The sequence below is a fragment of the Lampris incognitus genome, chromosome 2 (assembly GCF_029633865.1).
Source record: "Lampris incognitus isolate fLamInc1 chromosome 2, fLamInc1.hap2, whole genome shotgun sequence".
In the NCBI taxonomy this organism is placed as follows: domain Eukaryota; kingdom Metazoa; phylum Chordata; class Actinopteri; order Lampriformes; family Lampridae; genus Lampris; species Lampris incognitus.
In genome coordinates this window covers 32,294,407-32,319,321 of record NC_079212.1, presented here as the reverse complement: position 1 = coordinate 32,319,321, position 24,915 = coordinate 32,294,407, and the positions used below count along the sequence as shown (strand labels likewise).

Sequence of the window (24,915 nt, the reverse complement as noted above, 5' to 3'; positions counted from 1 at the left end):
AATACGGCGCATGAAGGCCACCTGGGCATTGTGAAACTGAAACAGCGCTGCCGAGACCTGGTGTGGTGGCCGGGGATAGACAGAGATATTGAGGCTCTGGTGAAGGACTGTTCTGCCTGCCTTGTGAGTGGCAAGACTGGCCACCAGGCTCCCCCACCCCTGCAACCTCTCGCCTGGCCCTCTCAGCCCTGGGAACACCTGCAGTTGGACATTTGTGGTGCGATCCATGGAGTTCCCCACCACCAACGCTTCATGGTGGTCGCCTACGATCTACACTCAAAATGGCCTGAACTCACCACTTCCGGCACTGTGACCTCACAGATCATCATCGACTTCCTGGACTCTCTTTTCTCTCGCTGGGGCCTCCCAAAGGCCATCACAACTGACAACGGCCCTCAGCTGGTCTCTGCTGAGTTCACTGCTTATCTCGAAAGCAAGGGCATCCGTCATATACGCACTGCGTACTACCACCCCCAGGCCAATGGCGGCGTTGAACGTTTTCACCAGTCACTGAAGAACGGCCTCAGAGCACACATGGCCCAAGGGTGCTCTTTCACGCAGGCCATACGTCACACTCTGCTGCACTATCGGGCCACACAGCACTCGACCACAGGCGTCTCCCCAGCCTCTCTCATGCTAGGCCGGGAACTGTGCATGCCCCTTGACAGGCTCCGCCCCTCCACACCTCAGGCACCTCCCTCTGGGGTCAGAGCCTCAGTCACTCGTCAGCAGACGCGGATGAAGCAACGGTTTGACCAGTCAAAACAAACCAGGGTGCCAGACATCAATGTGTCAGACTGGGTCAGGGTCCGCAGGCCCCACAGGGACAATAAAATGGCTTCATACTGGTCCTCTCCTCTCCAAGTCACCCGTCAGCTGGGCCCAGCCACTTACCTCCTCAGCGATGGCACTCGGTGGCACTCCAGTCGTCTACGGAAGGTGTCAGCTCCGCCACACACAGCTGGTGACACAACCATAGCCATTCCCTCAGCATGGCGAGACGCCCCGGGGCTTCATGCAGCTCCTACACGGGCCCCAGACATTTCTGGGCCTCAGCTTCCCCTGCCATCTCCCTCCCCACCTCGGCCTGCCCAGCCTCAGGCCGCCCCGCGACCTGTTTGCACACGTTTACGCCCTGGCCACCTAGAGGACTTTGTGTCAACCTTTCATGTTTGAAATCCTGCCGTGGGGGGGGGGGAATGTTATGTATGCACACATCGACAGTGCTGCATTTGATTTGGTGCTGTTCTATTGTGCTGGGATCGATTGGTGATGCCTGCGGGCTCTGGGTTGTTTGATCGGGTCTGCCTTTGATGCTGTGTCAGTCTAAATAAAGAATGCCACGGAGAGGTTGTGTCGAGCGACAGCGCTGTGTCCTGACGTGATTTCTAAATACAATAGTTAATAATCAGTACAACAGGTTAGCCAGTAGCCAGATTTTCTCACTAGTACACTTGCTATAAAGAGGGTTCAACGCCTGCATGCAGGAGGCAATATGATGCTCATCTCCTCACCCTCAGCTCGATTTCCTTCTGAACCTTGAAAATTAAGTTTATGAACAAGATCCTAAATGTAAGTACCACATTACTCATTTATTAATTACTATTTACAGCTTTTCATTATAAAGCTTTCCCATAAAGTTTGTCCTTGTGATTACATAAAAACTAGGGGTGTAATGGTACACAAAAATCATGGTTTGGTACATACTTTGGTTTTGAAGTCATGGTTCGGTGTGTTTTTGGTACGGGGGGGGGGGGAACAAAACATAACATTGCATCTTTTTTAGTGGTTTACTGAACAAACTATGGCTCCGTCTTTCTTAAATACAAAAAAGTCTATCAACACTGCTGCAACCGGCTGCAATCAATGAATAATAAAGTAAAATTAATTTAACAGTAAACCAAAATAAATCTTCTCTCAAATAAATAAAAAATATAATGAAATAAACACCCATTAAGGTGCAGAATTTAGAAGATCAGAATCCGAATCATGTTTATTGGCCATTTAGGTTTGCACAAACATGGAATTTGACATGGACGATTACTAACTGTATTTGAACTGTACTTGTATTCACATTATGACTATTCAAGCTCTGGTTTATCTATGTATGCCATAACTACAAGGCTGTGCTTTGCTATATTACCGTCAATCTCTCTGTGGCATGCACACACGCGCATGCTTAGTGGGGTGGCTAAACATACAACATCTGGCCCTTTGCGAAAGTTGCTAGGGGGGAAAACTCTTGAGTTTTAAATTAAATTCTGCACACACAAAACTTCCGCACATGTAGTGGTTAAAGCAACTCCGGATTCATTCGGTACACATGCGTGCCGAACCGAAAGACCCATACCGAAAAGTTTTGGTACGAATACTTGTACTGTTACACCCCTAATACAAACTATATTTTGGTGTTTTGATTTCATCTTTTCATCGGTATTGTTTCTGTGTGTTGTAGGACACGGTAAAATAGAGTAGGTAAAGATTTAGAAACCCTAACCCCTGAATACATTCCTGCTTGTACTTCTAATTGAAGCCCACCAAAAATCTATATGAGTTTAGGGGCCAAAATTGAAAGGGTCCGGTTTCCCTGTGGTGAGTGCCAAACCCGCATGCTGGGCACCATCACAGACCCTTTCTGAACCAGGAAACCCCCTGATAACATATAACAGTAAATAGCTTTCGTGTACTCCTTCTTTGTTATCAGAAGCCTTTCTTTGTATATAGTGTGTATGTGTAAACCAGAGCACCAAGCTGCTAATGGATGTGAAGGACAATGGTGAATAAACCTACTTCTGATTTTTAAAAGGTCCCATGAAATGGCATTTCGAGAGCCGCAAACTGACATACATCAAAATGAAACCAAATTGTTGGGTGGGATTTTGTGAGGGGAGAAAGTTTGATTTGACTGACAGCCAATAATGAACAGGCATTTTTTGATGAATGCAGACATAAATATGCCATTGGCTAGTTTCAATTTGATGCCAGAAAATCATTCATCTTCATGAAATCTCGCTCCAATTCACTGGACATATTTTTAGAGTACACCCTTAAGTGCACAGTGACATAACTTAAAATAAAAAAACAAAAATCAGTAAGAGATAAACATTCTCATAAACACAAAATAAAACTATTTCTTTTTTTCTAGAACAGTTAGATTTAACTTAAGTGCAGATAAAAGAAGTAACATGAATGAACATATGTTTTTTCATTCCATGGGATCTTTAATGAGTTCGATATTTCCTGAACTGAGCCATTTCCTGTGAACATTCATTATTTGGCGCATCAACTGAATGGCATAATACAGCACTGATATTCACAATTTCTTATACAATGCAGTCTGTTGGTAAACCAGGAAGTAACTTTTCACATTCACAGGCTCCACACAATTTAAGCAGAATTTCAGATATAAACAGAAGACTGCTCAGTATTATGGCTGCTAATGGAGTATTATTCCTACAAGATAGATAGATGGATAGACAGACAGGTGGACAGACAGCTGGAGAAAGTCAAATATTGTGATTATTTCTCTTTAAAGATCTCCTACCATTACGGGCAGGATACCGCAAAGAGAAACAAATTCATACTGAAATCCTGTACTGACGGAATGACATATCTAGCGCCGAAGCTGCAATGTGGGGCTTTTAATATTCATTTTTCTTATCCACACAATCAGTAGGCGCACAAGACTGGTCATCAATGGGAAGTCTAACTGGAGAAAGTCCCACAATATAAAACTACAGAAATCATTTAATTTACTCACTGCATATGGACTGTATGTAGTGTTTGCCAGCATAATAACAATACTGTATTTTATGATAATAACAATAACATTTATATAGCGCTTTTCTAGACACCGAAAGCGCTTCACATTGAAGGGGGTAACTCACTTCAACCACCACCAATGTGTATTTTGCCTGTATTCTTCAGAAATACATAAATGAATAGGACATTTTTAAAAAAAAGGCATTTTGGCAGGGTGGTGGCAGGAGGGCACCAAAGAATACAGTGTATGTATTCAAATTGGAAACATAAACCACAAAACTTAAAAATATAATTGTTAGCTCTTTCAAGCCAGGTATACGGAGCAGGTAGAAATCAAGATAAAAAAAAGAAAAACTTTTTATGAGATATTACTCTTCTCAGCAAACACTGAGGAGACTTGGTCTGCTTAAGTTATAAAAATTAATATATATCCAAAAAGTTTTACAAAAGTTATGATATTTGTTGACCCCCCCACCCCCCAAAAAAAGAAAAAGCAGTGAAGTGTTAAAAATCAAGCTTAGCTGCTAGGTGACCTGTCATGTTCAAAAATTACTAAACTTAATCTTACATTTTCTTATTATATTACATGGCTGTTTTATTAGAAAGAAGCTAAATTCTGCTTTCATTAGAAATGCCAATGCAAATGGTCATGGGAACTGTCCTATACGTCTGAGAATTGTCAGAGCGTACACTTGGTCCGTCACTTGCAAAAATGTGCAGGAACCTTAAGGTGGGAAGAGATGCAGTATGATATTGTATTATTTTCTCCCTACAAACTTTTCATGTCATATTGGAATAAGAATATGTTTTTCGACTTTTATGTTTTCACATACCGACTCAAAACCTTGCTAACTGACATTTGGACATGACACAATTTTAAGAAAAGTTAAATAAATATGTGTACAGGGGATTTCTCTGTATAGTAAAATTCCAGATTTTTATGTGTGCAAAAACATCATCACATACTGCTTGAACCCCAAAGATCCAGTTTGTGTAAGCGTTGTTATTTTATTAACTCAAGACTTTAAGTTACCTACAATCCTTTAAAACTATGTATGATTGGACTGTGTGGCATCACCAGTCCTTTTATAAGGAAAGGTGACATTTTCAGCTGGCTGAATTACATTTAAGCCAGACATTAAGTCACCAGTACAAATATCAAAATATGACGCTGCTTTCCCTTTGCAGATTGCCCTGGTACGTCACTTCCTCTTGTAATATTTACAACCTCTACAATTGAGAGCAAACAGCTCATTTTGCTTGTTCCCCATCCATGAGTGTTCTGACAATTCATTTTTGACAGGTTTGTTATCACTGAAAGTCACCTGCCACCTTCCTGGTTCAATCAGTGCGTATGTTATTCCATGCATGAAGCTGTTAAGATGTGGACTGGGGATGCATGTCATTTACACCTCATTGATAATGTGGCCAGATGATTTTCATCCTGGTTTTTTAGCATTTTTTCTCTGTACAAGTATAGTCTGATTACCTATGCAAGGTGTCAAAAGAGGTCATTGCAATTTATAGACAAGGAGGACAATGTTGTGATACTTTGGCAGGAAATGGTGATGTTGACCGGTGAGTATTTTCAGAAATCATTATATCACACTTTAGCTTTAACTGGTATCATGATACAAAAATGGCTGGGCTCCATCCCATCCCCATGTCTCAACCGTAACCCTTACCAGAAGGCTCCTATCATCTCCTTCGCCCAACACCTCCTTACCCACATAGGTGCCATCTTTCCCCTTAACCCTAACCATGGTTTGTATTCCAGAGTGGCAGCCAGGCTCACCCAGTCAAAGGGTAATATGGATCATTTTCGCAAAAAGACAGGAAAGACATTTTACTGTTCATCCAAATTACTCTGTTCTAATTTGAGGGGAAAGTTTTGTAACAATTCACAGCTAAGGTGAATGGGTTTGGTTCAAATTAATACCGCCATGCCTTTAGTAGGCCATCAATGCACCCGTTTTCTGACCGCTGTGCCTCCTTGTTGTGCAGTAGTACTGTCTGCGTTAATGTTTTTCTGTGGCTGATACGATGCTGTTATGCTACCCGCTGTGTGACATTGGTTATTGTAATGTCATTGTTTTCCTATAATAAGACTACTTGGTCAATAAACTATTCAGGGCTTGTGTGTGACTTGTGTGTGGCTATAGCCAATCAGGTCACCTACAAATTCATTTCTAGACATACCAGTGGTATGACTTTGTTACTGTGCGTTTTGTTTGCCTTGATTTTGAAGCACTTTCTGTTTCAAGCTTTTGCTTTGGACAAGCTTGACAGAATCATTTAATCGTTAAGAAAAAAAAGGAAAGGAATTGGTTTTGAAGATATTGGTGCAGAAACGTACAAAGAAAAGTGGCGACTACTTCAACGCGATGATCGAGAGCACAAATTTGAAACCAACTATGGGATTCGACTCTCATAACAACTTCTCTGACTAATCAGATATTGAATGGTGCACTGTGTGGATATTTTGTTCAAGTTGATATATTTAGCTTATACCCTGGACAATACTTCCTTACATTACTTTCTCTGCTCTGCCTGGCTTTAAGTGACAGTGAGGCTCTTATGCTATATTTGGTCTTCCTCATTGTTTAAACTTTTCCCCATGAAAACAGAAATGTGCGGACTCACAAATAATGGGCTGTGAAATCCACAGTTCAGTAAGAAGTCAAACTAGCAGATTATATAATGGAAAGGTAGCTAGCATTTTAGCGGACATCTCTGTTTTGGTTTTCATGTGGCTTCTGTCCTTCTGCTTTCCTAAAGTCACCACAACTTCCTCCCTCACGTAAATACCGGCAAGTCACTGACTGGGGCATTTCTCTAATCAAATATTAGGATTTTAACCAAGTTCCCTGCGAGTGCTTTGGCAGGATGATGGGGCGAGTATCATTCGTGATGGGAGAAGGTAAAGGAAAGTTAGACTTTCATATTTTTCTCTTCAATACAAGCATGAGCCAGTGTCCATACATCATGTTTCATGAAGTTGGCATGAATAGCCTCTTGTTTTTACAACAACATTGTGTAGGTACACTGTTTTGGCTACACATAAAAGACACATTATACGTTCATGTCAAAAGGGAATAAGCTGCAGTCTTCCACCACCGTTTTGGTAGGCGGATGGTCAAGTCACAACAACATGCCGAAAGTCAAGACAGCACTAGAAATGTGGCTTTCAGCTCCGTCGGTGGCAAGTGTTTTAAAATGTCCAAAACAACATGACATAACGTTATGCAGGAGGAACAGAGCCAGACTGAGAAGAGGCCTTGTCTAAAAGAAATAAAAGGATAAAAACACATACATATATATACCATATATATATATATATATATATATTTCAGACTTACCTAAAAGTAGTAGTCTGTGTGTTGCTCTGTATATCTGCTTGTCCTTCTGGAGCTGCTTTTCAATCTTCTTGTTTGCTTCTCTTTGTGCCTTCTCCTCATTTCTCTGGTCTTCGGTCTTACTGTTGCCCAAACAACCCATCTTCCCGCAAGAAAAAAAAAGGGTCCAGGGCAGAGTGAGTGGGGAGGGACGGGGGGGGGGGAGACGTGGAAAGAAAAATAAATAAATAAACAAAACTATCCTAGATCCCTCGTTTGACCCGCGGATTCGGCAGCGGTGTCGCCCACATTTACACAGTCGAAGGTTTGCGTGTCCGGTCCGGCTATTGTCCTTTTTGTTGGCACGCAGCTGTCCCCGCGTTGGAAATTATGTGTACATAACGCGTATTTTTCAGATGTGGCTGTCAGAAAAAGGGCAGGATACTGTTGATGACGACACCGAGGCCGCCTTTCTCTCGGTTTGCTAAATTCTGTTCGGCTTTTCCTCCTTCGAGGGCAGTTTTTTTTATTTCCCGTCTGCCGATTTGAATTGTAATCCACAAATTAAAGACTAAAAGAGGCTTTCACCTCTCTGGCTTCCGAACGGGGACAGCGCAGAAAGCCTATTTAGCATCTCCAAAGCGCGGCCCGGGTCTCGCGTCTCGCTACTGCCCGTGAAGGGGACCCAAACTCGGCGTGTCGGAAAAAGTCGCCTGGACGACGGCACGGCTCTTTTTTGGCACGTTTTATAGTAAACATTTCTATTAGGTACACTTGTATTATCTGTTTATTCTCCGGAAGCCCGCCTTCGTCCAAGCAGAGACGGACAGGAGTACAGGAGCAAAAAAAAAAAAATATTTACACCGAGGAGAACTACATGTGTGATATTTGCATTGCTTCCGTCGTCATTCGGCTCCGCTTTTATGCGCGTTAAATCGCCCAAAGACTTCGATTATGACCACGTTTGTCCTTTTGGGTCCCCGAAATGATTCCGTTTCCCCGATTTTCCTCCTTATTTGTGATGGCTGTTCCTTGCTGTTTTTTTTCCCCTTCTCAATCCAAAGGGGCCTTCTCTGCCCTCGCTTTTGTTGCTGAAATGTGTATCAGCCCCTCACATCGTCAAGCCTCCGAATTGCGCACCGATAGTCCCCCACTCATTCTTTGGTCGGTTCCGCTCCTGCTAAACGCGACGAGGACGCGAAAATCCCTCGAAATTTTGACGTTTCTTGCAGGTGAAAAAAAAAAGAAAAGAAAAAGCCCCGCTGTCAGGCTCGGTTTTTATATATTCCTCTTGAATCCAAACGGCAGGCTCTGACTTACACATGTGCATTTACGTTCACAAATAGGACACGGGTTGTTAAACGGCACATTCCACCGCGAAGGCCGCTTCCTCCCGGGCCGGTCGTAGAAGGTTAAAGATAGGAATAACCGATTCTTGAAGGTATTATTTTTTTCTCCCCCTTTTTCGCTCCGGGAATAGTACATTGAGACAGACAGCGTTGAAGAGACGGGGTGGGGCATATACAACGCTCATTGAACCCTGGGAAGGACCGAGAGCGTTTCATCACATGATTGCACTGAACGTCAGCATGGCTGCATATTCTGCGGAGAAAACGGCGCCCTCTTCAAAGAAAACGACGGACACGGGGCTCCTCTCCCCCTGTAGTGCCGCCAGGTCGGGTCGGGCTGGGAGGCTAATGTGATTTCAGTCGTTCGAGACCACAGGGTTGATTTTATTGGGACACCAACCCTGTGGTGCCCAATTTTGGATCCCCAAAAGAATACGTTTGCCATACTTTCGTGGCCGCCGCTGATGTGCAGAAAACATTTTCTTTAAATATATTTTTAGATTGTCATTTTATCTAGTAATTTTAGATTACCCACACGGTTTTATATATAAAGTAGCGTAACAAAAGCAAGGGGAAACGTTTTTTGATGACGCTATTTTTGAAATGGGGAGTGTGCCACTAGCTTCGCTTTCAAGCGAAGTATGCGCGTTCCCGCAACGCCAAGGATAATATAGGACACATTCTTGAGGGGATACAAAATTTGTCAAACCTCATTTGTCCATCGTCGATCCGGTAGTAGGCCGTCATATTGTTTCATATTCATGTGTTGTAAGTCCTTTGCTTTTTACAATTTCCAAATTGTTGTTTTACACTTTCCAAGTAATTATTTATCAAGTTTAATAAGTTGAAAGGTAAACCTTACCCGGTTGTGTATCTTATCCAGTCACTGTCAAGGGCGATAAAGCTGTTGGGCTTTGTATGGCACATTACACCTCCTCTTGCAAAAAAATATTTGACGCAGTGATGAAACTTGATTATTTACCATAACATTATATGAGAGTACCTTACCCAATTTTTTTATTTACGTTATTCAGCAAAGACAAAAAAACAAAACAAATGGATGGATGGATGTTTTACATCACATTTTATAGTGAGTTTTTCTGATCAAGCAAGAAAAAAAACCCCAAACAAACAAACAAAACGGTCCATACTCCACAGCCATCAGGCTTTATTCACATTATTGTTGGTAAATGAGTTAAATGTTTGACGGTTAAAAGGTGGGTTACTGTGAAACACTGACAAAATGTATACCAAAATTAAAGTCACAACTAAACATAACTTGTTACATTACAGCAGGTCGACGCTTTTTATTAACCAAGTACAATTGCTAACATAACAATGAACATAAATTGTGGATAAAATACAGGAAATCTCCAGTTTTAATGTTGTTTTAAAAATTCAATACTTAAAGCACCATGAAAGGGTCCCAACCCTAGGCCACCCACTTTTCCTGCTGTTCAGTCCAATAAACACTAGATGGCAGCGATCATCTACAGTAATTATAAAGCAGCAGTTCTTGGGTCAAGTTACTATCTCTAACAGGTGCACTCAAAGTACTAAGAAGATAACGTTCAATTGCCTATTAAAATACATTCCTACTCACAGTTTAACACAGATATGAGATTATAATCCAGTGCTTGAAATGAATTTCTGAAAGTAAACTGGCTCACAAAATGTCCTTTTGCATTTTGTCAAGTATTTGATTTTTTTTTAAAAAGTTCTCAGTGTACTTAGTGATAGGAGATGTCAGGATATCTGTTCGATTAACTCTGTCACTTATCCTCTCTACTTTTTGCACACTATTGTGTGAAGTACGTATTTTGGAACTAGGCCGAAATCTTAAATTAGAACTACTCAAGCCCTGGTATTATATTGGGCTTTTAACGATAAACCAACTATTCAAGACTAAATGATGGACATTTGTTTTTCATTTATTTGTTAATTTATTAATTGAAAGTAAAATACTGAAGTGGAAAAGGAGTCATCCATAAAATACAGCTGTTGGGGGACTTCATGTTGATAGCAATTTGCACATGCAGAGATTTTAACTTGATGGGATGCACAACATAAAGAACACAAAGGAAGGACGTAAGCACAACACTCTAACATAAGAAAAAATAAATAAACAAGAGTCCCTAAAAAGGTCTATAAAACTGAATGTGTGTCCATCAATATCTAGGCAACATATGGTTGAGCCAAATAAACTACGATTGTGGCCCATAACCCAAGGCTAGCAACTGTGTTTTACCTGAAACCACCTGGTTTTGCCTTAAAAAAAACCACTGAATCTTTGCTTGTTGAACAGTGATAAACAAATCGATGACCTTGGACTAACCCTAACCCTGACCCAAACCCCATTTCTAACATGAATCTGATTGGATAAATAATATCACAGCCCAATCTCGAGAAACATATTGAGAACGTCTCAAATCTTGAAAACATGTCTCACTTGCCAAAATCAGGGGATCTGTACATGTATGCATATGCTAAATTCCTAATTAATCTATTGTTTGGCAATTCCAGCTTTTTTGACAGGATATTGAAGACAGACAGGGGTTGTAGGGTGAAGAGACATGCAGCAGAAATCCAAAGTCAAGTTGAAAGTCAAGTTTCGAACTGCTGAGATTTGAAACAAATGTTTGATGATATCGTTTGCTTGTTTTGATTTTTTGTCTTTGTTTTCTTTTATTATACATTTTCATTTCATTTATTTTTTTAATGTTCGAAATAAACAAATATACTACTACTACTAGAAATCCAAAATGCTGCAATCTGAACCAACATAGTACGCAATTTATCTGGTTGAGCCATCACAATGTCATCACAAAAGCCTTTTTTTCTGTCTACCATCTATCTATTTTGTCTGTTTAATTTGTCCATCTGACATCTACACTGCTCAAAAAAATAAAGGGAACACATAAGCAATGCAATGTAGCTCCAAGTCAATCACATTTTTGAGATATCAACCTGTCCAGTTAGGAAGCAACACTGATTTGTGAATCAATTTCACCTGTTGGTAAATTGTCTAATTTCCACTAGGTGGAAATTAGACAATTTGCAAGACAAACCCTATAAAAGGAATGGATTTGCAGGTGGTGGCCACAGACCATTTGCCTGTCCTCATCTTTTCTGGCTGATCTTTGGTTAGTTTTTCATTTTGCTAGTGTCCTCACCACTAGAGGTGGCATGAGGCGGTATCTGCAACCTACAGAAGTTGCTCAGGTAGTGCAGCTCATCCAGGATGGCACATCAATGCATGCTGTGGCAAGAAGATTTGATGTGTCTCCCAGCACAGTGTCTAGAGCATGGAGGAGGTACCAGGAGACAGGCCAGTACACCAGGAGACGTGGAGGGGGCCGCAGGAGGACAACAACCCCGCAGCAGGACCGCTATCTGGTCCTTTGTGCAAGGAGGAACAGGAAGAGCACTGCCGGAGCCCTACAAAACGACCTTCAACAGGCCACTAATGTGCAGGTTTCTGCTCAAACAGTGAGAAACAGAATGCATGAGGATGGTATGAGGGCCCGACGTCCACAATTGGGGCCTGTGCTCACAGCCCAACACCGTGCAGCCCGATTGACCTTTGCCAGAGAACATCTTGGTTGGCAGATTCGCCATTGGCGCCCTGTGCTCTTCACAGATGAGAGCAGGTTCACACTGAACACATGTGACAGACATGAGAGAGTCTGGAGACGCTGTGGAGAACGTTCTGCTGCCTGCAACATCCTCCAGCATGACCGGTTTGGCGGTGGGTCAGTGATGGTCTGGGGAGGCATATCCTTGGAGGGCCGCACAGACCTCTACGTGCTAGCCAGAGGTACCATGACTGCCATTAGGTACCGGGATGAGATCCTCAGACCCATTGTCAGACCATATGCTGGTGCAGTGGGCCCTGGGTTCCTGCTCATGCATGACAATGCTCGTCCTCATGTGGCCAGAGTGTGTCAGCAGTTCCTGTATGTCGAGGGCATTGATGCTATGGACTGGCCTGCACGTTCCCCAGACCTGAATCCAATCGAGCACCTCTGGGACATCATGTCTCGTACCATCCGCCAACACGATGTCGCACCACAGACTGTCCAGGAGTTGACCGATGCCCTGATCCAGGTCTGGGAGGAGATCCCTCAGGAGACCATCCGTCGTCTCATCAGGAGCATGCCCAGACGTTGTAGGGAGTGCATACAGGCACGTGGAGGCCACACACACTACTGAGCCTCATTTTGAATCGTCTTGAAGAATTTCCACAGAAGCTGGATCAGCCTATGTTCTCATTTTCCACTTTGATTTTGAGTATGATTCTGAATCCAGACCTTAATGGGCTAATGATTTTGATTTCCATTGATCATTCTTAGGTTATTTTGCTCTAAACACATTCCTCTGTCTAATAAATAAAGATTTTCAGCTGAAATATTTCATTCATCGAGGTCTATATTGTGTTTTTAGGTGTTCCCTTTATTTTTTTGAGCAGTGTATTTAACTGTAGAAACACTAGTAGAAAATGTTTCATATAAGCCTTAAACCTACAACGCGGGGTGATATGACTGGAAAAGTCTTTCCTCTTTTTGTCTCCAAATCATTCATATCACATCTGGTTCAACACATGGACAGTCTTTTCAATGAAACATTTTATTGGCCGTCACTTGAATTTAGTCTTGACAGTCATAGTGTTTTCCTAGAATATGTTCCAGTACCGATGACACAGTGGTTAGGGCGGTCGCCTCACAGCAAGAAGGTCCTGGGTTTGAGCCCCGGGGTAGTCCAACCTTGGTGGATCATCCTCTGTGTGGAGTTTGCATGTTCTCCCCAGACATGTCTGCGTGGGTTTCCTCTGGGGGCTCCGGTTTCCTCCCACAGTCCTAAGACATGTAAGTCAGTGGAATCGGCCATACTAAATTTTGTGTGTGTGTGTGTGGGGGGGCCCTGTGATGGCCTGGTGGCCTGTCCAAGGTGTCTCCCCGCCTGCCGCCCAATGACTGCTGGAATAGGTTCCAGCATCCCTGAGAGCAGGATAATGGATGGATGGATGGCTGTTCCAGTACCTTTTGTATTACTGTTCTAATGCCACTAGGCGGCGCCTCGCAGTCTGCTGGAAGAGCAACGCTAGTGTTGCTCTTTAATAACGTCCACAGACAAGGTGGCAGAAAGTGACTCTGACTCTGAAGGCAGCGGGTACAGATTCGGGCAGCTGCGTGTTTCAAACCAGCCAGTTTGTATGATGGGTTGTCCGGCCAAGTTGTACAGGTCGTTTCGGTTGAGTCACTCAACCTTTTCCAAGCTGTGTCTGAAGATGAGGCAAGAAGGTGTCCATCATAGAGAGGGAGAGGGGCGGCATTATAAACAGGAAGTCTTTGTATTTGTGACACCAAGAGTCTAATGCAAATAAAGGTAAACACTCCCAGAGAGTTTTTCCTCGAAGCAGTTCACAATAAGTGTTGGGCAGTCAACATGGCAATGAAGTATTTCTGTGAAGAATTAACAAATGAATCGTAGACCACTTAAAACCTGGCCTGTATTCTCCCCTAAGCACATCTGGCCAATCACTGTGGGAAGACCTCCACAATCCAACAGTATTTAATGCTATCCGGCCTTCCAAAGAGTACGTTGTTTAGCCCTTAAACTTAACATTGTCCTTTAGCCCAGGAAAATAGTGTAAAGAAAGAGTTAGCATGAGTTTACCTTTCCTTTAAAGCTGTGATTCCCAGAAGGCAATGCACTTCCACCCATGTGATGCTCCCTTTTTGGAGGGATGGGTGTCGCTTGAGTTAATAAAATCTATTTAATGCTTAACCTCAAACCACTTTGGGATGGAATAATCAATAACAAAAACAGCTGTTGTTTCAGTCTTGCCTGCAGTGTTTGGGCAAATCTCCTCCCTTAAATCTTACATTCTGAACGTGGGGGGCTCGCTTAAGTGTAATTAAAGCAGTGCTCTGTTTGCTACGTTTTGTTTTTCACGCTGTGAATTTCTCTTCAGTCTGCCTGATTGTGAAAGGAAATGTTATCTTGCCCACTTCATAATAGTCCATTCATAGTTGTCATCAATGCAAGGACCTGTTATGGTCTAAGTATGTGAGAGCACACACACACACACACACACACACACACACACACACACACACACACACACACACACACACACACACACACACACACACACAAAACCTGAACACAACTGCCCATACACACACTTGTATGCAACACTATGGAAACACACTTGTATGCACATACAGAAACCTATTTATGATCCATCCATCCATTATCCAAACCGCTTATCCTTACTCAGGGTCACGGGAAGCCTATCCCTGCAGTCTATTTATGATTAATGATAATAATAATAATAATAATACATCAAACTTATAAAGTGCTTTTCTAACACTCGAAGTCACTTAACAATAAACGGCGGTGAAACAAGACAACTGATAAACATAACACAGACATACAGGGGTGGATGGGGGGGGGCTATGAGAAGGAGAAGCGGCAGCCACACACGACGCCAGCAGTACTCTCCCACTTAAACATGTGCCTTTTCACATATCAGGAATTTGACTTGCATTTGATGTTTAGAATGAAGGAGTAAGGTCTGCACACTTAATTGCTCCCTAAACCTATTTTATTTGGCAACGTTTCGATCAGGTAGATCTTCTTCAGGCCTGACGAAGAGCTAACTGATTGAAACACTGCAGAATAAAATAGTTTCTGGGGGCAGTTTTGGGAGCAGACCTTATTCCTTCACTCTAGTTTTGCTGTTTTTGTCTTGCAACTTAATATTGTCTGGATGTGCGCATACTTGGCTGCTCTTTTGAATTGGATGTTTCTCACTGTGATACACATACAACACAAATACAAAGAAAAACGTGATATAAATATGTATAAGTAAGTCTAAATACATATTATTTTGTATACATATGTGCTTGCATGCTCAGCAGCACATGTGTAGAAAATCACACACATGCTGCACAAACACACACATACACAGAAACACGCATGCACACACACAACAACAAACATGTTTAGAAAACCACACCCACATATTCTATAAAACACATACTCACGCACACATACACGGAAACATGCTTGCACACACACAAACCCTGAAGACCATGCACACAGACAACCAAAACCATACACACGAAGACGTACACAAATATCCACACACAAATTACTCTGCCCTGTACTTACAGTACATCTGCTCACAGTGCCTTCTAACTGCAGTGTCAATGAAATGTTAGCTGCTTATTCAGCACTCATTCTCATCATAATCAATTTAGGTCTACTTCTGAAGAATAACTGAGTGGGTATTTTACAACCCCCCCCACACACACACATACAAGCAAAATGCACATACAAGTGCACATACAAGTGCACAAACACACTGCAACCCCTAACCCCCAACCTCCAAACACTTTATCCATCCATAGAGGAGCCTTACTAACAATACAGGTTACAAAACAGATAAATGTTGTTACCAAGAAAATTAAGTCTCATGATTGATTGTTTTATTGGTGAGATAGCTGGGCAAGTGGTGACTGGTAAGCAAGCGGCAATGCTAATGGCTAATGGTCAAGGTAGGTGGGCACAGAGAGCAAGGGGCTTACACTGTACAGATTCTGTTTTTCTTAAACCAAGTTGAGGTTAAAAACAGTGGAATTAATTTTTACCTGACCCACTATTAGTTAGGTTGCATCAGTGAGAAGTGCGCGGGAAAACTTGCCAAGCAGCAGAAAATGGACGGCGTTAACCAAAAGCCCAGCGGGGCTACCGAAAGAAAGGAAAAGGAAGTGAAAGAAGCGGGCACAATAAAAAATGTCACAATAATAAGTAGCTTTTTCAAAAAAGCTAAACAAAGTGAAGAAGAGGGCATTCCGATGGTGGACGTTGAGCTCGCTAGCAGTAGCGCTAGCCTGGAAGCGTCTACCGACAGTTGCAATGATACACAGCAGGATTTTGAGGACTTGATCACAGAGTTTGCAAAGAAAAAGTCAAGAAAGAAGAACTTCCAAAGGTAAGAACCATTTGATTATGCTGTCTGTGCATTGAGCAGTATCTGTTGTGATTTTGTGTTGCTGTATATTTGGCAGATGAGTTCATTTGATATGCCATTTGCATAATGTGTATTGATTGCATCACTGTGGTGCGATGCTGCTGTATTGTGTTGGAGTCGGTTTGTTAAGTTCATTATACGTTGGCTTAGTTCTGTGTGAAGTTGTCTAGCTCACTTAGTGGGCCTTATTTTGATTTTGAAACCTGCATTCAGCTGTGCTGTGTAATTACCTTAGGATGGTATTGTTGTAAACCTACTCCTAGTCAGTCACATTATTATGTATCAGTAATAACTGGTGAGCTGTCTGCTTGGATGGTTTTCAGTGAGCACAAATATTGCCATAGTCTCGAGTCATACACTGCCTTGGGATGATTTAATCCGTTGTTCTCTTGTCTTGTGATTTGTGAGTGAAATGGCAGTACTTGGTCTATTGAGCGGTATAGGCATACCTGCTTAGCTGGACTGGTTATTCAGCCTTTGACCAATAGGTCTGTGATTATGGTGTGGTAGATTTCACATGCCAGCTTGACTGGAAGCTCAAAATAATTCAAGGTGGGGTTTAATGGCTGCGGTGGATGGCGTGGGGTGGGCGTGGTTTGAGTGTGGGAGGCAGGGGTGGGGGGGTATGCGTTTCAGTGCCCAGGGGCTGCTGGGGTACTAATCCAGCCTTGACTATAGGCATCCAGCCATCCATCCAATCCAAACCACTAATCCTACTCAGGGTCACGGGGATAATGGAGCCTATCCCAACAGTCATTGGGCGGCAGGCAGGGAGACACCCTGGACAGGCTACCAGGCCATCACAGGGCCGACACGTTCAGATACATTCACACCTAGGGACAATTTAATACAGCCGATTCACCTAATCTACTACTACTTTCAGCTCCTCTCGTATAGGGGTCGCCACAGCTGATCATCTGTTTCCATTTCTTCCTGTACTCTATATCTTCCTCTGTCACACCAGTCACCTGCATGTCCTCCCTCACCACATCCATAAACCTACCTCTTCTTTGGCCTTCCTCTTTTCCTCTTCCCTGGCAGCTCCATATTCAGCACCCTTCTCCCAATATACCCAGCATCTCTCCTCCACACGTACAAGCCATCTCAATCTTGCCTCTCTTGCTTTGTCTCCAAACTGTCCAACCTCTAATATAATCATTCCTAATCCTGTCCTTCTTCGTCACTCCCAGTGAAAATCTTAAGATCTTCAACTCTGCCACCTCCAGCTCTGCCTCCTGTCTTTTCATGAGTGCCACCATCTCCAAACCATATAGCATAGCTGGTCTCACAACCATCTTGTAAACCTTCCCTTTAATTCTTGCTGGTTCCCTTCTGTCGCAAATCACTCCTGACACTCTTCTCCACCCACTCCACCCTGCCTGCACTCTCTTCTTCGCCTCTCTTCTGCACTCCCCATTACTTTGGACAGTTGACCCCAAGTATTTAAACTCATACGTCTTCGTCACCTCTACTCCTTGCATCCTCACCATTCCACTGTCCTCCCTCTCGTTCATGCATATGTATTCCATTTTGCTCCTACTGACTTTTCATTCCTCTTCTCTCCAGTGCATACCTCCACCTCTCCAGGCTCTCCTCAATCTGCACCCTACTCTCGCTACAGATCACAATGTCATCCGCAAACATTATAGTCCACGGAGACTCCTGCCTGATCTCGTTCGTCAACCTGTCAACCTATCATACATATCCTGCATCACTCCTACATATTTCTTCACAACTCCCGACTTCCTCATACAATACCACGCCACCTCTCTCGGCAGGATCAACCGCCTTTCCACTCTTCATCCTCTTCATTGCTCCCCTCACTTCCTCCTTGCTAATCCACTGCACTTCCTGATTCACTATCCTCACATCATCCAACCTTCTGTCTCCCTCTAGTTTTCTTCATTCATCAGCCCCTCAAAGTACTCCTTCCACCACATTCTCAGCACACTCTCCTTGCTTGTCACCACATTTCCATCTCTATCCTTGATTGCCCTAACATGCTGCACATCCTTCCCAGCTTGGTCCCTTTGTCTATCCAATCGGTACAAGTCCTTTTCTCCTTCCTTAGTGTCTAACCTGTCATACAACTCACCATACGCCTTTCCCTTTGTCTTTGCCACCTCTCTCTTCACCTTACCCTGCATCTCCTTGTACTCCTGTCTACTTTCTTCATCTCTCTGACTATCCCACTTCTTCTTTGCCAACCTCTTTCTCTGTATACTTTGCTGTACTTCCTCATCCCACCACCAAGTCTCCTTGTCTTCCTTCCTCTGTCCTGATGAAAAACCAAGTACCTTCCTAGCTGTCTCCCTCAGTATTTCTGCAGTGCTTGCCCAGCCATCCGGCAACTCTTCACTACCACCCTGTGCCTGTCTTAACTCCTCCCTGAACTCCACACAACAGTCTTCCTTCTTCAACTTCCACCATTTGATCTTCAGCTCTGCCTTCACTCGCTTCCTCTTCTTGGTCTTCAAAGTCATCCTACAGACCACCATCCGATGCTGCCTATATGTTCTCCCCAGTCACCTCCTTGCAGTCTCCAATCCCTTTCAGATCGCGCCTTCTACATAAGATATAGTCCACCTGTGTGCACTTTCCTCCACTCTTGTACGTCACCCTGTGTTCCTCCCTCTTCTTGAATATGTATTCAATACAGCCATTTCCATCCTTTTTGCAAAATCCACCACCATCTGTCCTTCCAATTTTCTTTCCTTGACACCATACCTACCCATCACCTCCTCATCACCTCTGTTCCCTTCACCAACATGTCCATTGAAGTCTGCTCTAATCACTACTCTCTCCTCCTTAGGTACATTCTCCTTCACTTCATCCAATTCACTCCAGAATTCTTCTTTCTCTTCCATCTCACACCCAACTTGCGGGGCATATGCATTGATAACATTCATCAATACACCTTCGATTTCCAGCTTCATTCTCATCACTCTGTCTGACACTCTCTTCACCTCCAGCTTACTCTTGACATACTCTTCCTATAATATGTATGTATATAAACATATACAGTGCATCCGGAAAGTATTCACACCCCTTCACTTTCCCCACATTTCATTATGTTACAGCCTTATTCCGAAATGGATTAAATCCCTTTTTTCCTCATCAATCTACATACAATACCGCATAATGACAAAGTAAAAAAGGTTTTGTAGAAATTTTTGCAAATTTTACTTTGTCATTATGCGGTATTGTGTGTAGATTGATGAGAAAAAAAAGGAATTTAATCCATTTTGGGGTAAGGCTTTAACATAACAAAATGTGGGAAAGTGAAGGGGTGTGAATACTTTCCGGATGCACTGTATATATATATATATATATATATATATATATATATATATATATATATACACACACACACACACACACACACACATACACACACACACACACACATACATACATACACATATGTATGTATGTATGTATAATATTCCTATAATATAGATAATTTTATCATAATATATTCCTATAATATTCCTATAATATATTATAGGAATATTATATTCCTTTAATATATATAACATAATATATATAATATAATAATATCCATCCATTCCATCCATCCATTATCCAAGCCACTTATCCCAATTCGGGTCGCGGGAAATGTAATAATAATAATAATAATAATAACATCGTCTGTAGAAGTTCAACTCTTACTCCACATGGCAATGCAAGTATGGCAAACCAGCAATACAAGTGGCCAAAGTGGCTCTGACAATTAAACACAATGATGCAATTACGACTAACTAAATCACCGTATTGCATTGGTCATCGCAACTCAATGCGGCTAACAGAATTGAAGCTATCAACACCGTAGCGATACCCGTAGTGATGTACAACTTCAACATCATCAATTGGAAACTGAACGACATCAAGAGACTAGACACCAAGATAAGAAAGTTGCCGACCATGGAGAAGATGTACCACCTGAAAGCAGTTGTCGACAGGGTGTACCTACCAAGAGCTTCAGGAGGACGAGGCCTGGTCCAACTTGACTGACCTTCAAGACTACCACTATCGGGCTGGATTTATACCTGACACAAACAGATGACCCACTCCTCCAAATAGTAAAACATCAGATCTACTCCATCAGTAAAGAAGCTGCACAATCCAAGAAAGAGCCTACCATCTATGCCAAACGAGTGAAGCAGAAGGCAAAACACCATGGCCAGCAGCAACTGCAAAAAACCGTGGAAGACAAAGCAATGCACAGGAAGTACCCAAAAAGAATGAAAGACGCAGACGTGGACCAACAAAAGACACACCAGCGTCTGAGGAGCACCGGACTGAAAGCAGAGACAGAGGGCCTGATAATCGCTGCACAAGGCCAGAGCCTGGCAACCAGATCCTATCACCATTGCATCATCAAAGATGGAACAGACCCAAAATAACAACCACCAACTCTTACCATCAGATCTGTACCTCAGCAAGACTTGTCGCACAATGACAGTAATATGGTATTTAGAGGAATATACGACTATAGGCAACAATGTTTAATTTATTTGTCACACTTGATGATATGCTCTGTTTCTGCACTCGGATTGGTTGGATTTGGATCCCACCTGGAAGGGCATTCAAATGTTTGTGGGTTCAATTCTCAGAGCTGATGAATTCCAGCATAATAACCAAAGGGTTCTTAGTGAAGAGCAGCTGAGCCCTATTGTATGTGGACCATCATGCTGCAGGAAAGGTGTTGAGACCTGGCTAAAACCTAGCCCAATACTGTGTGTAGGTGTCTAAATGCATAGTTTGTATAAATAAAAATAATTTAAGTTCATTTACAAGATTTCTTATGAATAAGAAAATAATTTTGTACATTAGTTCATGGGATTTAAATACGATAATTCATGATAATAAATAGATACAGTATAGTATTTACAGGAGATAAAATGTTAAGAAATAATTCATGTTTATTGATTAGACAGTGATTTCATGTGTAGAGTTCGTTTTAGATGATATTAGTATGACATAGTATAGGGGACTTTTATTTTGAAGATAGGACTTTATTATTGTCAGATGTAAGAATTGCATTCTGGTCAAGTTTAGTTCAGTAAGAAATATCCAGATGAATCCGGTTAGCCAGGCCAAGTATGAGAGTGGAGCCAGACAGTCCTTTGACCTCTCTCTCTCTATCGCTCAGCTTTATTTATCTCCCTCTCTTTAAGTTTAGGAATCGTGAAAATGTGTATGAACCTTTTGGATTTTGATAATTAAACAGTGCATTTTACTTCGTGGTCCGTGGATTTCCTTTTACGTGGAAATGGAAGACGGGAGATTGAAGTTTAGCATTGGGAGCGTCAGAAGCTAATGGCATCGTTGTTTGGAACCTACATTCTAGTCAAAAGACTCACTCTTCGTGGAAAAATGGAACTCAAGTGGACTGGCCTGACTCAGGAGGAAACTTTTCACGGACATTTGGTCGTTTAATGAAAGAGAAGACGTCAATCCGCAAGTCGTATCTTTTCTATACTGCCTGGAAGTGCCGATTGAAGCTAGCAACGGATTGTTGATGGAAAATAGCCCACACGAGGACGGTAGGCTCATGCGGTCTGAAAGTGAAAGTAAAAATGTTAGCTAGCCTGCTCGCGCTACGGTGATTCGACATCTTTACCAATTAAGTGTGGAAAGCCCGACTGTTGATTTATTACGATGGAGGATCAAGAGGAAGGCAGTGGAATTGGAAGACGGATAGTAAAAATGACTCAGAAAGCCATGGCAGAGCAGGCATCTAAACATGTACAAGAATGCAGGCACAAGTTATCCCAGCTAACTAGCATGATGAAAGAGATAGAGACGTTAATGGAAGATGATACAGATGTCGGCATTGTTAATAATAAAATCCGTGTTGACTTCAGTGGTTTGCAACAAGAAATCACACAACTCAATGCTGAACTGGGTCGTTTTATGTATGAAGAAGACTATGAAGATGATCAGAAGAATTTGTTTGATCCTAAAATTAAATCACTGAATGAGTTCTTCTGGAAATGTGAGGAATGGATGAAAGAGGTCGCAAAACGCTCCGAGCAGGCTGAAGAGTGTGATAATCAGTTAAAGCCTATGGATAGTAATTCTGGATCAGTAAGAACGAAAAGCTCATCGGGCTCGCGCTCAACACACAGTCAGACTGAATACAGAGATGGAGCGTGCAGCTCTACAAACAAAGGCTGCAGCTTTAAAGGAAAAGTTAGCTATTGAGCAGGAAGAAGCAGACTGGTTAGTACAAAAGCGATGCAGGGAGGCTCAACTACAAGCTGAGGAAATGAGGTTCGAGGCAGAACAAAACAGAAGGAACGAAATACATGCAATGGAGACAGCTCTTGCTGAGTCAGATGCAAAAATGAGAGTTCTGGAAAAATATGAATATACTCCAATGGACAAGACTGTCTTAAACATTGAAAAGGCTGAAGAAACAAAAGAGACTGCGAACTTCCAACCACTATATCAACATGCCTCATCACCTCCTCCCAGTATCAAACACGATGTGCAGCTTCAAGCAGTGCCACCAACTACCAGCACATTAAAGGCACCAAAAAGGGAAGTCAATGATGGATTGGAGCTTTATAGTCTAAGCAAGGCTATCTATCAACAGGCCAATGTCACCGAATACCTCGTGAAGAATCACAAAGTGTCATTACTTCCTGATCTCACCATTCCAACGTTCACTGGTAACCCTCTCGAATACAAGATATTCATCAGATCTATGGAACATGGAATTGAAGACCGCACCAGTGACAATCGTGACCGCCTACAGTTTATGTTGCAGTACACAAGTGGACAACCACATGAGCTGGTTAAAAGCTGCATTCACATGGAATCGATAGCAGGCTACGCCAAAGCGAAACAAAAGCTGAAACAGTTCTTCGGTGATGACTTCAAGATAGCGGAAGCCTACATAAAAGAGGCTCTGGAGTGGCAGACAATCAAGCCAGAAGATGGTGCAGCATTGCAGTCCTTTGCATTGTTTCTCACAGGCTGCTCCAACACAATGACAGATATTAGCTACACGGAGGACTTGGAAAACGCATCCCATATAAGAGCGCTGGCTAACAAGCTACCGTACAAACTCAAAGAAACATGGAGAAGACACGCCTGCGACTTACAAGACAAAACAAACCAAAGAGCAAGGTTCAAGGATTTCGTAGACTTTGTCAACAAGCAAGTTAGATACGTTCTACACCCGCTCTATGGAAACATAAAAGACAACACTCCAGCCACAAAAGAACCAGGCCAACAGAAATCAAAACCACACAAGACAAAGACACACAAGTCGCAGAAAGTTTTCACAACAGCAGTTGATTCCCCCAAGGCTGAAAAGTCTAAAGCCAAGAAAGAGAGCGATGAACAAGCGTCGCCAAAAACACCAACAGCTGCAGTGGATGCAAACAGCAGGCCCTGTGGCTATTGTAACGGAGAGCAGCACAGCCTAACGGTTGTAGAAAACTCAGGAGCAAACCACACAAAGAGAAGATAGACTTCCTAAAAAGCAAAGGTCTGTGTTTTGCATGTCTGAAACACGGTCACATGAGTAACAGCTGCACAAACAAAGTGCAGTGTCAAGAATGCTCTAGACAACACCCTACGCTGCTGCACTACGACTCTAAAGACGGCTCTAAAGACTCTCAAGAAGAAGAAAGGAAGGAAGGAAAGTACTGAACAAGAGGTGACAAGTGCTCTTGTACAAATGATGGAGACTTTTGGTGTCACAGGGGCCGGAAAAGAAGATTGTGCTCTCTCAATTATTCCAGTGCGCATCAAGGCACAAAAGGGAACCAAAGAAGTAACGACGTATGCGTTTCTGGACCCGGGTAGCTCAGCTACTTTTGCTGCAGAGTCACTGATAGCACAACTGAATATGGATGGACGCAAAGCAAGCATCTTGCTGCGAACAATGGGATCGGAATCTGTTATGAGCACAAGTATTGTGACTGGACTGGAAATAAGCAGCCTGGATGGAAAACAATTCATCGAGCTTCCAGAGGTGTTTTCTCAGAAAACCATCCCCGTATCCAAGGATAACATCCCCCGGCAAGAGGATGTCAGCTGATGGCCTCACCTAAAGGAGGTGAAGCTTCCCACTATCCAAGCCCAGGTTGGATTGCTCATAGGAGCAAACGTCCCAAAGGCAATGGAGCCGCTCCAAGTGGTGAGCAGTGTGCACAAAGGACCATATGCCGTCAGAACGATCCTAGGCTGGACAGTAAATGGACTGCCCAGAGGCGGAAGCGATGCAAGCCAGAAGAGCAAGTGGACAGCAGTGACTGCAAATCGGATCTCTGTCGCCAGGCTAGACGAGCTTTGGCAGCAGCAGTTCAAACTGGACTTTCCGGACGCAGGACAAGATGAAGACATCGAGATGTCAAAGGGGAATCACCAGTTCATGAACATGGTGTCACAATCCTCAAAACTCGTGGAT

The 24,915-nt window shown here is 42.8% G+C and overlaps 1 protein-coding gene across 1 annotated transcript in view; it reads right to left on the bottom strand.

Annotated features, from left to right (window-relative positions):
- Positions 1–8,589, bottom strand: part of LOC130134086 (guanine nucleotide-binding protein G(s) subunit alpha) — a 53,726-nt gene extending 45,137 nt beyond the window's left edge. The window contains exon 1 of the mRNA XM_056302151.1: positions 7,122–8,589. Within this exon, the coding sequence (XP_056158126.1) occupies positions 7,122–7,260 (139 nt within the window). The 5' untranslated portion in view covers positions 7,261–8,589. The remainder of the gene's footprint in view (positions 1–7,121) is intronic.
- Between the last annotated feature and the right edge of the window lie 16,326 nt (positions 8,590–24,915).